This window comes from Vigna angularis, chromosome 10 (genome assembly GCF_016808095.1).
Source record: "Vigna angularis cultivar LongXiaoDou No.4 chromosome 10, ASM1680809v1, whole genome shotgun sequence".
Taxonomy (NCBI): Eukaryota; Viridiplantae; Streptophyta; class Magnoliopsida; order Fabales; family Fabaceae; genus Vigna; species Vigna angularis.
In genome coordinates, this window is record NC_068979.1 from 9,014,635 (window position 1) to 9,030,207 (window position 15,573).

The following is a 15,573-nucleotide window of genomic DNA, read 5'->3' on the forward strand; positions in this document are numbered from 1 at the left end:
TTTCTTCTCCGATTTCAATTTCAGAACCGTAGGAACGTTCATCCGGCTGTGGTCTTCCTTTGGAACCGAACTGAACTGGAATCTAAGATGGTAAGTTCCTTTCCCTAGTAGCTGTCCATTAGGGTTTCATGCGAAACCATACTCTCGGTTCATGCATGGACTGTATCTGAGAAATTTCTGGTTTTGGGTGTTAGATCAAGTGGTTAGATTGAGTGGAAGGAACTTAAGTGGCTGTTACGTATAGAAGAGCTGTAGTTGAACGTGTGGAAGTCATATTTTAGGGCGTACACTGCTATCCAGGTAAGGGAAGCTTACATATATTTAAATTTATACGTGTATGATTGTATGAAAGCATGATGTGGGTCGTCTGTATGAAATTTCTGTATACGTGTTTTTCTGGATCTGCATGAACGAACTCTGTTGTGCTGTTATGAATGTTTACTGATATGATTTCTGGGTGGTTGAACTGCATGCTGGTTGAAACGTATGAGTGATGGATGAATACTATAATGTATGAATTGTTAATATGTTGATTATTGAATATGAATTAATCTGGAAGTGAAAGTATAAAGTTCATCAATTTGAGATTCATTTGAAGTATAAAGTATAGGTTAAATTGTTGAAATCTGGAATTTGTTAAGGTTGAGAAATCTGCACTAAAATCATGCCTTTGATAAATGACGCTCGTCACTGTACGGTCTTAAACCGTTCGGTTTCCTCTTAAAATAACTTAGAATGGGATTCCTTCATTTGGAAAGAATTCTGCTCGTGAACGAGCGTCCCTATTTAAATCTTTGATAGCGTTCGACCTCATGTCGAGCGTTCGTCTTTTATAGCGTTCGACCTCATGTCGAGCGTTCGTCTTTGATAGCGTTCGGCCTCATGTCGAGCGTTCGTCTTTAATAGCGTTCGACCTCATGTCGAGCGTTCGTCTTTTATAGCGTTCGACCTCATGTCGAGCGTTCGTCTTTGATAGCGTTCGACCTCATGTCGAGCGTTCGTCTTTGATAGCGTTCGACCTCATGTCGAGCGTTCGTCTTTAATAGCGTTCGACCTCACGTCGAGCGTTCGTCCTTGAGAGCGTTCGGCCTTATGTCGAGCGTTCGTCTTTAATATCGTTCGGCCTTATATCGAACGATCGTTCTAAATCGCGCAAGGTCTCCTATCAAGCGCTCGTACAACTGAATAAGTATTTGATTTTAAACAGCGTTCGTCCTGAATTTGAAATAGCGTTCGTCCTGATCTCAAATAGCGTTCGTCTATACAGTTAATTAACGTTCGTCTTTTAGAGAAGTGTAATTGAGAATGAAAATGTGATGTTGAGGAAATTATAAAATGGGCGAATCATATATGAGGTGAAGTTATGATATTGATATTTGAACGAGCGTTCCAAGGAGGAACGACTCTGATTTCTATTGGATATTAAATTTGGTAAAGTATGACTGTGGATAAGTTAAGACTCGCTGTCCATCCTGATGTTCCGTGATACGCCTCTTCAAGTAGAAGGGGGTATTCATGTGTGGGAACGGCAGGAGGTCCTTAGTCCATAAGTTAACATGGGCGACGTAAGAACGAACTTACCTCGAGTGGCAGCTGTTTGGTGTATCCCAGTTACTACATCACTCGGGTGCAAGGACGCTTGTAACTACACAGATTCATACAGTCCGGACGGTCGGTCTAGCATTAGTATATTTATGTTTGATTGATGTTATGCGTATATGAGTTGATTGTATGATGGTTTGAATAAAAATGTTGAAGTATGAATTTAAATTACGTAAGCTTACCCTTTCGTTTTTCCATTGTGTTGTCTACTGTCCATGTACGTTCGTCCTGTCTTGCAATGATCATCCGTTGTGGATGTGAGCAGATGGTGGTGCATCCCTTGAAGAAATGCTGGAAGAAGAAAATTTGGACGATGCCAATCTGGTGGAAGTTGAAGTAAAGGCCGAGCCTTAGAGCGCTCGTAGATGTTAGGTTGTAGATGTTAGCTCCTTTTTGGACGTTCGGTTATTTTTTTTTTTGTAAAACCGTTCGTTCTGATTTATTTTCCTGTTTCTCTGAAACGCTCGTTATTTTTGTACTGTAGCCGTTCGGCTTTGTCCTTTGAACTCTGTTAAATCTTAAAGACTTTTTTACTGTACTGTTAATTGTAATTAATCCTGATTTATGGTAATTATGATATTTTGGGACGTTACAAAACTTAAAAAAAAAAAAGTTCACCTTTTGTTATGAACCAAAATGCTTAACTTAGAGGAGACAAGGAAATGGTGTGAGAAAATTATTAGCTAAAAGGTGTGAATTGCATCAAATCCATGCATTAATGTTAGCTTCATCATAGTCTTTTGGCTGATGCTGTAGTCATAATGTTAACATGTGTTTTTTTGTCTTTTATTTATTTTTTGCATCAAACACATGCATACCTTAAAAAGAGTTACATTCTCATTCTCTTTTTCTAAACAAAGTGGGGGCAAAGCATCGCATTCCCGATTTCTTAATTATAGATTCTCGATTCTCTCCTTTTTTTTTTTCTTTTTGAGGTGCATTTCTCTCTCACACACGTATATATATATATATATATATATATATATATATATATATATATATATATATATATATATATATATCACATCAGATTTGTTTCATTTTTTAAAAAATATTTATTATATCAGAAATAAACAAGAAAGAAAATATGTATAAACTATTTATGTACAAATTAAAAATAACAAAATTATAAGTATTTTTCTCTCTTATGCTAGGTTGGTTTGGAAATAATTTATTGTTTACGTAAATTTTTTTAGACGGATTGTGAATTAAATTCATGTTCAATCTCACTAATTTGAAAGCGAATAATTGCGGATGTTGATTTTTTACATCCTTTCTAATGCGTTGCGATTTGGAACTAATGAAAGGAAAATCTCTCTTTTGCCCCAACAGGATTGTTATACTAGTCTTACCGTTGTGCTTTAGCCATTTTAATTTCCTTCAAATCCTCACTTTCTTCCTTCTCAACGTAGCGTTGCAGTACGCTTAATTATGTAGGATAATGATACTTTGACAATATTTTTTTTTGACAACATTTTAATATCATTTACGTATCATTCTATGATTGGTTCAAAATTACTTCATAATCAATAATAATAATAATCATAAATACCAACATAGACCAATCACAGAATGACACGTATATGAAGTTAAAATGTTGTCAAAAAAATATTATCAAAGTATCATTATCCAATTATATAACATCGATTGTGTAGTGAATATATACATGTAATTTCACACCAAAACGTGGTTTGACAAGACGCTAACACCTCACAAATGTTTTCACATAAGTTTACGAATGTGAAACTTTCATTTCTTTATAATTAGATGATTGTATTACATGAATTTATCAATTGAGTTAATTATATTATATTAATTTTAATTATATTTTATTATATAAAACTTGTTAAACTTCTCTTTTATTGTCAATAACAGCACTTCTAACAATTTTTAAACATAATTATTTCATTTTAAAAGATAATTTTTATATTTTGTCCTCCTTATAATAATTTTTACCATTAAAGATACTATTAACAATTATCATTTTATAGTATTATTTTATAAATTTTACTTTCAAATTTACTCTCACTTACTTTTAAATCCCTTAAAAAAAACAACAATCAACTTACTTTCAAATTCATTGATTCCCTATCCCTCAAATCCATCATACAATGTGAACACACTCTTATAAATGATTATGAAAAGAAGTAAACACATGCCTTATTTTGCCTATGTATTTAGTTCAATTACGTATTTATTACAATTAAAAAAATACACATTTGATTAACTATAACTTTTTTCTACAAGACACACTTGTCAAATTATATTAATTTAATATTTAATTATATCATTCTCAAAACAAAATAACTACTTTAAATTTATTTAAAGTTTATATTTATATTAACGGTTAAAAGTTCATACAAAAGAACAATATAAGTAAAAAAATTAAAAATTTAAATATACTTTTTATTTGTTAATTTTTTAGTAAAAATTGAAAATAATCAACTTTTTAGCGAAAATTGATCCTAGTCAATTTTTAAAATTTTAAATTAATTTAGTTTTCTAACTTTAAAATTGTATAGATTTAGTTTTTTTAACTAAAGTTTGTTATGTATTTTATGATAATATTTAAATTGTTTATATATTTTGACATAATTTTGTTTTAATGTTAATTAAAAAATACGTCAAATAAATTTAACAAATTTTAATTAAAAAAACTAAATCTATATATATATATATATATATATATATATATATATATATATATATATATATTTAAAGTTAAGAAAATAGATAAAACCAAATTGTCATATTTTTCACTTAAAAATTAAAGAACCAAACACATGTTTTAACACGAGTAATAAACAAATTTGTTTGTGAAGTTGTTTTTTTTTTTAATTACAGTACGAATTATTCATCATGAAAAATAATAAATAATATTATTGAGACCTTGAAGCCATACATGATAGATTTAGAATGTGTTTGTTTTAATTTTTTATTTTATATTTTTTGAAAATAAAACACTGAAAATGGATTTTATTCTATGCATTTTTATAATGAAATTGATAAAATATTTTGTGTATTCATTTTTAAAAATAATAAGATATTAATTATATATTGTTTTTTAAGTTTTAAATGTGTATTTAGAGTAAATATTCAAACGAACATAATAAAAATATATACATTTTATAATATTTTTAATAAGTTTTCAAAACTATTTTTTAAATAGAATAAACCCGTGATAAAAAAATTATAGTAATATTACTGTTTTTATTGAATTTGAATAAAATCATTATAATAATAATAATAATAATAATAATTAATGTTTAATGTTTGATTTATAAAATGTAAATGTGTTGAAACAAATACTATAAAAGGAAGAATTAATAGTATGTAACGGAAAAGAAGACAGCATGGTAGTTTGGAAGTAAGGTTGAAAAATTAGTTACAGTTATTGAAAAAACGGAGAAAAAAAGGAAGTACAGAAGAGAGTTATAACGTTGAATGTGACGTAGTTGTTGTGAGTGGCTTGCGTGCTTGTATGTCAAAACAGAACTCATCCAAATTCTTTCACTTTCTGACATTTCGAGTAAAAATTAAAAAATAAATGCAAACACGAAACTAACGATTGAAAGAAAAATGAAAAAAAATAAAAATAAAAATCTTTGGTTTTATTTTTGCTAGCTCAGGTTCTGGATTTTCTTCCTCAACGCCTTCACCACCATCCTGACCACCTGTTATTTTTCTCTTCTCCAAAACCCTAATCCATACGTCGCCGTTTTCTCGGAGTGCTCCATAGGATCAGGTACTTGTGGACCTGCTTCTTTGTTTCTCCATGGTTCCAAATTCGATCCTTAATCTCGCCGAATTCTGGCCGATTCCTTGTAATTCGTTTAATCCAGATTCAACTCTTGATTCATTTGTTTTCTCAATTTAAGTGGAAACTTATGGAATTAATTAAATGTATGTATGTGAATGAATACGATACGAAACTCTGCTGACCTTGCTGCTTTCAATTTATCTCTCCTCTATGAATTCTAATTGCTTTTGCTATTTGCAGAATCCACGTGCCAGCTTTTTCGTTTATTAACGGCTTTTTGTTTTGTTGTTCTGCTTTCCGTTTTCGTAATTCAGATAGGTTGAATCGGTTGTGCTAGATTTTGATTTTGCTTCTTTTTTTTTTTTGGTTAGGAACTGGAGCGCTGGAATGGATGATGAATTGAATTTTCATTTCCAAAGCGCGACCATCTTAGCTAGGTTCTTGTAGGGTTTGTTGAGAATCTTGTAGTTTTTTTAATTCTTCTTTTGATCGCTGATGTGGAGTTGGATTTGTAAGTTAGATCGACAGATAAGAGGAAATCATTTCACTCTGAATGGATTTGGAATGTGTGTGAAGATTTGTTCGCTGTTTTCTGAGAAGAATTGAATTGAATTAAATTTTAGCAGAGGAGTATGGAGAATGTGTGTGATGTTAATCACTTGGATGCTGATGTTCTTTTGCCTCCTCGTAAGCGTCTTCTTGCTGGATTGAAAAAACAGAGCTCGGATGGTGATGCTGCAGCATCTCCATCGCGGGTTGTTGCTTCCTGTGCTACAGTTTCCAAGGCTGTTTCCTCTTCACCTTCTTCCTATTCCGTTGAATTTGAAGCCAGGCTTAAGAATTTGTTGAGTTCTCATCCCACTAACCCTAACCTTACCCCTGAGGAGGTCGTGGAGGCTTCGAAGACTGAAGCAGTGGCTGCGGTGAAAGCTGCAAAGGCTGCTAGAGCTGCAGCTGAGGTAAAGGCCGAGATTGCCGCAAAAGCAGTTGCAGCTGCCAAGAGAGCTTTGGATTTGATTGCCTCTTTCTCCGAAGAGGCAATGGGTAGCAAGGAAAGAAATCCGAAGAAGAGCAAGCTCAAGAAGCATCTCCCAGTTCATTTCTTGTACAAAAAGTACCAACAAATTGAAAATTGTGGGACGGATGAAGAATTGGCCCGGAAGTTGCATCGGGCTATGAACAGTTCTCCAAGAATCTCAAAGAATTCTCCAAATTCAGACTCAAGAGGCAGGAAATACAAAAAACCCAAGAACTTTTCGAGCTTTGAAATGACCGAGGTTTCGGATTCCCACATGGTAACTGGACAGGATTTGTTATCTATGAACAATGGGCATGCAGTGGTGAGTAAGGTTGATTCTGAAGGCTCCGTTCAAGAAGCATGTTCAAGCAAGGAAGATAAGAAGGGATTCAGAAACGATGGATCTAGCCAAGTAGAGGTAATAGATAATGGGGAAGCAGAGTCAAGTACAAAGGAGAAAAAATCAGAAGATTTGTCTTCAGTGGGTAAGAAGAGAGGAAGGGTGAAACTAAAGAAGTTACCCTTAAGCATTTGCACTTCCAAAGACAGGGCACAGCCAAAGGAAGGTGTGAGAGCTAGAAGTGCTCCATTGACTGAAATGAATGCTGGTAATCATGTTGGCAATAAAGCTTTGTTTCCAATGGAGTCATCTGCTGACAGAGTGATGCCAATCGAGGCTACATCAACATGCAAATGCCAGGAGTTCAAGACACCTGCTTGTATCAAACAGAGTAAAGCTGTGCAATCATAATATTCATATTAAATTGAGATAACTGGGAGTTAGAAACTAAAATTACAAGTTGATAGCTATGGTAGAAACCATCATGTTTTTTTTCCTCACATATATGGCCTTTTTTCTTCATCTTTGGTTTTGTAATGAATTTGAACACCATCATGTAAATTTAGATTTTTAGCCGTTTGCATTAGTTCTTTCGGTTTAAAAGTTGTATTTCAGGATAATTTACGGCAAAGTTCGAGTTTAGTTAGGAAGATGCAATGAATTCAACAGCTTTACCATTGTGCTGTTTATTGCATTCCGCATTTGTATGGAGAATAAAAAGAGAACCTTATGATGTTCTCCTCTTGATCAGTTATTATTGTTGAGATTTTCTGTGAATAAACTTCTACAGGTTTTAATACTAGTTTTAATTCCTTATAATTAATATTTTACAATCTATATTATTAGTTATGATAAATATTATTTTCTTTTGTATTTAATATTTACTTTGAATTTAATAAAAAAAGGTTCAATTTTAAGGAAGTACTATTCTAATCCTGTGTAATAGTTTTTTAAGGAATTTTATTCCTTCTTATTGGTGAACCTATATTTAATTCCAGCATGATAATTATCCCATTTGAACATTAATTATTATTTTATTTCAAAAATTTTGTTTATATTTATTTTTATTTATTAAATATAATATTTTATTAATAAAAAAAAGAGTCAAATGAAGTAAGAGAAAAGTTGAATGTCAAAATATAATTTTTCAAAAAAAGAAAAAGGCTATGTTACGATGCAGTTACGTAAAAACTTGCATTTACAATAATATATGATCCACCAACTGATATTGACTATTCCATGAGGGTATACAGTACACAATATAAATATATACAATATATACAAATTTCATTCTTCTGACAGCTACGGAAGAATTGAGTACTTGGTGACATTGATGATAAAATATTGACAATTTTTTTAATTGATATATAAAGGGAAATTATATTATGTGATTGTGTAAAAGTTCTTATTTTAACTGTTTTGCCTTTTATTTATTGTGCAACTACACTTAATAGTCCATTGATTACAAATTAAGATTTAAAGTGCTTTAAATATTTCTATATTCCTTCATCTATAATGTGTTTTTAAAGATAAAGTTATGATATATTAGATTTTAAAGTAGATCATATATAAAAAATTTATATGTTTGGTAATTGATCCTTAATTATGTTACTTCACAGATTTGTAAAGTAATGCACAACTATTGGATATTGAATGTTTTATTTTTAATTTTTTTTTCTTTTTCATTAGATTATTTATCCATGATTATGATGTTAAAACTTGTTTAATTTACCTAACATTTCGTTTGGATTTAGCTTTTGTTTTTTCTATTCCATCGAAACTTCTATTTAATACTTGTAACTAAATTGATGGATAAACATAAAATTGGGTAATTTGATGTATAAATAAAATGAATAAATGTATGCATTTTATATAGTTAAGTAAAAGGTTTTCGGAAGTATTAAATTAAAATATGCATTACATATAACTAAAAAAATTATATCAATACGAATCAGTTATGTTGTAATAAAAATGTCAAGAGATATTTAAAATTAATAAATGCAAAGCTTTTTTTTTTCCTAGGTTAGCTTTTATTTTGTAATATATATTTTTTTTTATTTTCTCTCTCTTCTATTATCTCTTTTTATTTTTTAAGTCTAATTCATTTTTTTCTTACAAATTTAGTCAATTAAAAGTAGGAAGTTTATCTTTTGCTTTGAAATTTTTATGTTCCTAATATTGTGTGTGTCAAAATTTAAGTTTATTATGTGTTAAAATTTAGATTATCTTTTACTTAAAAGATATTATATGTCAAAATTGGAGAGATTTCAAGATAAAAAATTATTCATATTTTGACATTTGAATGATTTAAATTTTAACATGTAATATTTTCAAATGGGTGTTAACATTAATTTACATTGAACTTTCTTTTTTTAAAAACAAATATTCAATTTAGTAGAAAACAAATATAAAGACTAAAATAAATAAAAAGTATAAATATAAAACTAAATTACTAATTAAATCAAATTTAAAACAATTCTCTTGTTAGTTTTTAATCATATCATGAATTATATTTTATTTTTATTCTATTAAATTATTATACAAATAGAAATTCCCATGAAATAAATGATGGAATGGAAATAAACATATTTATATTTTATATATAAATAATCGTAAAGTTCATTCTGAACAGAGTATACTAATCATCCACGGTATATAATCATTTTATACTGTTGATCTTACTTTGATATAAATTTCTTTTTCTTAATATCTTTACACACTATTAGAAATACCTTTATTATTTTATTATTATTGTTATTATTTATTGCTAAATAATATACTCGTAATATTTAATACTGGCAAATAAAAAAAATCTATGCATAAAAACTATGAAATATCTTATAAATATAATTTTTTATAACATATTTTATAATAAAACCAGAAAGGAGGATATTAATGTAAATGTATCTTATGTAATCATTATAAATAATTACATGGAACGTAAAACCTTTTCAGGCAATTACTAAAATGATATAATATATTATCTGCTGTGAATGTAAGAAAAACAGTAGAAAGTGTTTAAGTTTGTTCATGCAGTGGAAATCACAGGTATAGAAGTTGAAGGATAACTCAACACAAATCTCCAAGAAAGAGGTGCTTTTAATTTGATCTGAATTTTCTTGAGTGAAAAGATACTGTAATGGGCCGTTAGACCTTATTGGGCCCACCCATCATTGCTTCCAGGCTCCTAACATCATTTCAATTCAGGACCATTTAAGCAAAGCTAGAACAGTCCAAAAAATGATAAATGCTTATGCTTTGTGAAAGATTTATCATGACTAATCCTCATAAGAAAATTCAATTTTCTTTAGGCACAGCATTGGTTAATTACTATGAATAGATTCTTTGTTTTCATTTAGGAAACTTGAACTCCAAATTCAGATTAAAGGAAAAGCTAAGACTTGAATTAAAGTCATATGATGTCATGACTTACAACATATATGAACAGTATACAGGCAAATTCTGGTGTCAGATATCTGTGGAGGAACAAAATTCTTTACTGATTTACATCTTTGAAGTTAATAATCCAATAGAAAGAATCTTATTGAAGTTTAACAAAAAATAATAATATCACAATCAATAGTTCATGTGGAAGGAGGGGCTTAAAGATGTGATGTGACTATGCCTTGGACTGTGAGATTTTAAGGTTGCTCATTCCAACATGCACTTTTTCCTCAGCAGTTTGATTTGGAGGGGACTCCATGCACTTCAGCCATGGATGTTCCAGGCACTGTCTCGCAGTTGGTCGCTTCTCAGGGGCAAAATCAAAGAGTGGTAGAAGAAATTCTGAAAACTCTTGAGCATCATTAACTGAAAATTTATATTTATCAGTCAGCAATTTGTCTAGTGGACAGAATTTTAGCCTTCGAATCCTTTTTAGATCCCCATGCCTGTCAAAGTAATCCTTGGACTGAGCTCCACCAATAGCAATCTGCAACTCACAAGCATTAGATATGACAGAGTAGCCCTTCAATAAACTATATGAACAAAGTGTTCAAGAGTGTACTCACCTTCCGGGGCATCTTTCCAAGGAGTTCCATCATCAGGGCGAGGTGATCCTAAAATCAACAAAAATGCAGAGTTTAGTATTCTGCTAAAAAAATCTTTAGGGTAGACTTGTGTTCAACAAGTTCAGGCAATCAATCACATGTGACCTAACATTAATGACCGTGGTGATTTTTTCCTTCCTTTTTGTTGATGAACAGATCAAAGAATAGTTCTGACTCCAATCCATGAAGCAAAAACTCAATCTTGACCCTCTTTTTTGGCAACAATATCAGCCAAGATTAAAAGCTTCAGCTTTGGAAACTACAATTTGATAGATTTCTTACTGTAGCTATTTCAAGAGTTGTTGATCACAGATCAGAATCGTGGAACTTTCAATTTCATCCTATGATTGTAAGAACTCATTTTCAGAAATAAAAACGCAACCAGAAAAAACATTTTTAGTTCCACTCACATCAGGCCTGTAGCTTGTAAAAGGATCATAAAAAGATGAAAACATGAATACTTACAGATAATTTATTACAACAGAAGAGATATTCTAAAATAATCTTGGCACTCGAGACTGATTATACAATTACTGTCAACTATTTTGTCATGAACGATGCAAAAAATGCTTTAGTAAAATAGCACAGAAATTTTGTCAAACTGACATCTGGCTTACTGGTTTAACAAGGTGATTCAATGAATTCTATTCTTTTGTATTATGTTACCTTTCACATATTCCACAATAAAAGCAATATAAGTGTATTTGTAAGTATTAGCGACAAAAGATAACAAGATTCAACCATTTTTTTCAAATCGTTTCTGATAGTCTTGCTACTTTCAAAAAGATCACATGCTTTACACAAAATTAAAGCACCTCCTTAAAAAATATGGAATTATGATCCAACCAGATGCACCAAAGTGTAGCATAATCAAGAGTGATTTCCAGCACCCTTTAAAGCCAATAATCAAGAGTGATTTCCAGCACCAACTCCACACCTAAACCTCCTCTCAAACTAGTTAATCGAATTATTGAATTATGAAAACATGCTTTTATCTATAATTTATGCCAAAGAAATCTAAGCTAAACAGTCTATGCAAGACCATTTATAATTAATTATAATTGCGTTAGATTTAAAAGTGTAATTAACCATTATAGTATTAATGAAATCACCATACCTCATCCTCACTAAAACCTTGTCCACCCTTTGGTGTAAACAACATATCTCCAGTGGCTAGTTCAAAAGCTATGCAAGCAAAAGACCACATGTCAACAGGGAAAGAATAGCCAGATATCAGTACAACTTCAGGTGCTCTGTACTGTCTTGTCTGTATTTCTTCTGCAAACTGCTTCTCAGCCCAACAAGCATTTCCAAAATCTACTATCTTGCATCTCACATCAATCCCATTAATGTTTCTACCGGTCTTTGCAACATCTTCTGTTCCTCCCATTGACCCTCTCCTTCCGGATATCTTAGCAACTGCCGACCTTGCTCTCCTTTTCAACCTTTTCTCAATAAGACTTGATACTCCACCATTTGTGTTTCCCTCAGGTCGCTCTAGAATTGGAGAGAGTCCAGATCTTAAAGGGTCTTTGGCAGGATCAATGGTTGAACATAGAAGAATGTTTTCAGGTTTTAGGTCAGAGTGGATTATACCAAGATCAGTATGCAAGTAGTTCAAACCAATTAAAACGCATTTGCAAATCTCTCTAACTTTATTCAATGGAAGGCCTTTGTAACGGTTATATTTGATCAAGCGAAGCAAACTATCGCCAAGAAACCCCAGGACCATGCAAAGATGCTGCCCATTTGGACCAGTGTGCTTAAAGTTGTCAATCAATTGAATCACAAATTTTGAATTTGATGGGTCATGGTCAGCAATGGATGAAAGAATATCAATCTCATGAAGGGCAGCCTGAACAAACTCGGCGGCACTTTTCTGGATCTTGAGAGCAACAAATGACTGAAAACCACAATCTAAAAATTAGATAAAATTGGAAAAGAAAATGAAAGCTGGTGCACAAAAATAACAAGAAAATACCATGTTTGGGGGTAAAGGTAAACTCTGAGAATAAATAAACAACCGTACATACATGTTTAACCTTCATATAAGGTTTCTGAATCAAAAACACACATAAATGAACAAAGGATGAAGTTGGACATGGTTCACCGTGGAACAACCCCACCTGTACCACTGAAGAGTGTCATTGTGCATATGCTGTATAGCTTAAACTTATTTTCTTCTTAGGATTTGCACCATTTTCTGCTTTCTAAATTCAAGCACTAGCAAGAACCTACAATTACAAGTTATGCGATTTATGGTGGCAGAAGTGTTGGATCCATCTAGATGGCAGTTATACACATAAAAGACTCATTCCTTAGTCCTAACCTTCACCTCTGCTGAATCAGAATTTAACTTCAGAACCGCAATAACTAACTACCATTCCATATACAGCTCACGTTTACCCTTATATTAAAATTGAAACACCAGTGTCACGGTTACCGAGGTGCTTAATACACAAAATCGTCACCAAATCAGAATCAAGCTGTTCAAACAGAAGGAGCAGGGGCACATTTATTGCCCCTCTATGTACAGACAAATCTATCACCCATGTAAACCAGGTGGTCACATTCTGTGAGGACCATTCACCATTTCCCGTTAAACCAACATGCATAGATTCCTTTTTATGACACAAGTTGAACAAAAGGAGGAATCATGGATTCGTATTTCCAAAGTGGCAAGCAATCAACATCAAGAAGCCAAATAATCTCAGACACAAAACGACATAAAGGTGCCCAAACAAGAACCGAAGATCCCGGAACCTCCACAAAATTCAAAGGACGCAAATTTCCAACCAACAAAGCACAATGAAAATTTTCAAACCCAGTACACTCATCACAGCTCAAAATCCAAACCCAAAAAGGGTGGTCTCAAAACGACGCCTTTTTGCAGAAAACAAAGAAAAAAAACGACATAATAAAGGGGGAAAAAAGATGGGTAAGAAACATACGGAAGTTTTAGTATCGTAAGCAAGCCAGACGGTGGAGAACTGACCCCAACCCAGTTTCCTCTGCGCTATGTACCTGCCGCCGCCGAACTGATCGCCGACTCTGACGGCGTGGTAACCTCCTTTCCGGTAAGAGTCGAATCCCTCATCGTCTTCCTCCGACCCCGACGACGACGAACACGACATCACCTTCTGATCTATTCAGATTCACCAAAAGAAACTCAAAATCTGATTCTTTCTTGAAAATTCTCCAGTGATTCGCTCTGCTTTCCCCTTTTGATATATCTTCTTTAACTCGGAAATTGCTTGGACGCGAAGTCTTTGTTTAGGAGGATGAAGCGTTATTATATTTGCGGTGTGTGAGGCTTTTGTTTAGGAGGATGCAATTCCTATTCCTTATTCCTCCACTTTTTTCTCTTTCTTTCTTCATGTGATGTGTGGGTCTTCCATTTTTCCTACTCCAATTTCATAGCCCATCGTCTTTATCATTCCCTCTATGCCCTTCGTTTTCCTTGGTTGGTTTACCTCTGTCATTGACTATTTTCGGGATTCCATAATTTCAACTGTCTGTTTCCAAGTGAGGTGGAGCAATCATACTCTGAAACAGCTTTGTGGGCTTCTGTCATTTCCAACATCATGCACCTTTTTTTTTTAATGTATGTCTTTATGGTTTGTTTCTTTCTTTGTTTTTCTAGGGTTCCTAGGTAATGACCTGCTTAATCACTCCTACAACTAATAATTTCATGAGTTAATTTAGTAGTAAATCTTAAAAGTCTCGGTTTATTTATTCGGTTTTATTTTGCGTAGATTTGATTTGACTTGTTAGTCTAATGTGCCATCAATATGTTGAACTAAAAATTCATGTATTTTCTTACTTTTTGTAATGCTACTTACTTAGAAAGTGTATCTTGTGCTTATTATTCTTCTCATTTATGAATTTATTCAAACACCTTTCAAGCATTAATTTAAAACCTCTCTACTATACTTCCTCTCTAACATAAAGCATCTCTAGATATGACTGAGGAGGATCACACTAGCACATGGCATGACTGTCTCAGAAAAACAGCTACTCCATTCAAAGTGTTTCATTAACTTTTCCATTTTAATGTTGTGGTCTTTGTAGCTGAATTGATTCACTGATGCTAAGTTCTTAAACTTTATCAGTCATTCTTTTTCCCTTTTAAGATCTCATATACCTATGAAGCTGGCAATTAATGTGACAGTAAAATGTAGTGGAATAAATTGGAAGCAGATTGGTATGGTTAAAAATAAAATCATTTGTAGTTTTTTTTTAAATTGATGGACCTAAAAGCTGAAAATGGCATGAAAAGCTAAATGCATAAGTAACATCATGAGTGCAGAGAGAATATGTTTTGTTGTCAGTGTTAGAGAACATGTTATGTTATGCATTATAGACTTTTATTTGCAGCATTTCTCGTAAAACTAATTTATAACTTTTTTTATAAGTGATAAATTAATTTATAATTGATAAGTTGACTATTGCATTATAAGTTGTTAATTTATGTTCTAACCTTAATTTATTAAACTAGAAATATCTAATGAAATTAATTTATAAATTTGTTGAAAAATGTAGAATGAGATAAGTGACATTGTAAATTTTATTATATCATTGTGTTTTTTCTAAAAATTTAGAAAATAGAGAATTAAAGTTGGTAGGTGTTTTAAAATAAATTCAATAATATAAATAAAATTTCTTAAATTTGTCTCATTATTTAAAATACTGTCTATATTTTTAAAATTCTTTTTTCTTAATCTTCTTTTACTTCTCTATAAGATTTTTCATCCTTTGATCATTTGTTTAATGATCAAAAAGTTCTTAGGAGATCACAACTAAG

At 31.9% G+C, this 15,573-nt stretch overlaps 2 protein-coding genes across 2 annotated transcripts; one reads left to right on the forward strand and one right to left on the reverse strand.

Moving 5' to 3' along the window:
* Positions 1-5,170: 5,170 nt before the first annotated feature.
* LOC108335058 (uncharacterized) lies at positions 5,171-7,472 on the forward strand. The gene is made up of 2 exons (XM_017570979.2): positions 5,171-5,347; positions 5,734-7,472. Exon 2 carries the CDS (start codon positions 5,995-5,997, stop codon positions 7,129-7,131), a length of 1,137 nt encoding a protein of 378 aa, XP_017426468.1. The 5' UTR covers positions 5,171-5,347; positions 5,734-5,994; the 3' UTR covers positions 7,132-7,472.
* A 2,633-nt stretch (positions 7,473-10,105) lies between these two features.
* Positions 10,106-14,366, reverse strand: LOC108336065 (uncharacterized). Its single transcript, XM_017572376.2, has 4 exons — positions 13,721-14,366; positions 11,887-12,672; positions 10,731-10,778; positions 10,106-10,651 (listed from the first exon to the last, which is right to left on the reverse strand). The coding sequence occupies exons 1-4, from the start codon at positions 13,901-13,903 to the stop codon at positions 10,340-10,342; spliced, it is 1,329 nt and encodes a 442-aa protein (XP_017427865.1). The 5' UTR covers positions 13,904-14,366; the 3' UTR covers positions 10,106-10,339.
* Positions 14,367-15,573: the final 1,207 nt, after the last annotated feature.